At 55.1% G+C, this 643-nt stretch overlaps 1 protein-coding gene across 1 annotated transcript in view; it reads right to left on the bottom strand.

Moving 5' to 3' along the window:
• Positions 1–183: 183 nt before the first annotated feature.
• The window catches only part of N4BP1 (NEDD4 binding protein 1), a 27386-nt gene continuing 26926 nt past the window's right edge, over positions 184–643 (bottom strand). The window contains exon 10 of the mRNA XM_014528407.1: positions 184–640. Coding sequence (XP_014383893.1) covers positions 494–640 — 147 coding nt within the window. The 3' untranslated portion in view covers positions 184–493. The remainder of the gene's footprint in view (positions 641–643) is intronic.

Below are 643 nucleotides of genomic sequence, written 5' to 3'. Positions count from 1 at the left end.
GCGGAGGCGGAGGCTCGCAGTGCCTGGTCCCCCACCACGGCAGGCACGAGGTGCCCTCTAGTGGCGCCCGGCCTCTCTAACCAAGGATTCCGGCGGGGGAATCCCGGGGAGCGAGGGGAGGGCACACACGGTCACCTCAAGAAAATATACTTTAAGGATCTTGCTTCCCTAAGGAAGCAGCGCTTTTTTTGTTTTGTTTTGTTTTATTTAGAAAGGCTAATCATATTCATTTGTCAATATTTTCAGCTTTAAGGAAAATAGTTTAAAAAACATAAAAATGTCATTACACTCGAGTCACTGGTATGGAACAGTCTGAGCAGGCAGAGAATGCAGACTCTCCTCCGACAGGAATCGGTCCTCTGATAGCAGCATCATTTATGTAGAAAAGAGCTGGCTTGAAAACCCAGGGTTTATGCACAAATCGGGGTCCGTTTCTCTCCTGCGCGCGCAGCGGCTCCCCGGCCGCCTCTTCACAGTGTGCGCCCGGCCGCGCTCAGTCCAGCACCATGGCCGACAGTGCGTTCAGGTCCTTCATGTAGGGGTGGGCCGCCAGGATCTGGTCGATCTTCAGCCGCTGCTCCGAGTCGGGGAAGATCTTCAGCAGGGCCTCCCTCAGCTCGCTGGTCTCGGCCGAGGACCGCTG

This window comes from Myotis brandtii, unplaced genomic scaffold, assembly GCF_000412655.1.
Source record: "Myotis brandtii unplaced genomic scaffold, ASM41265v1 scaffold633, whole genome shotgun sequence".
In the NCBI taxonomy this organism is placed as follows: domain Eukaryota; kingdom Metazoa; phylum Chordata; class Mammalia; order Chiroptera; family Vespertilionidae; genus Myotis; species Myotis brandtii.
This window is presented reverse-complemented; position numbering and strand designations above follow the sequence as displayed.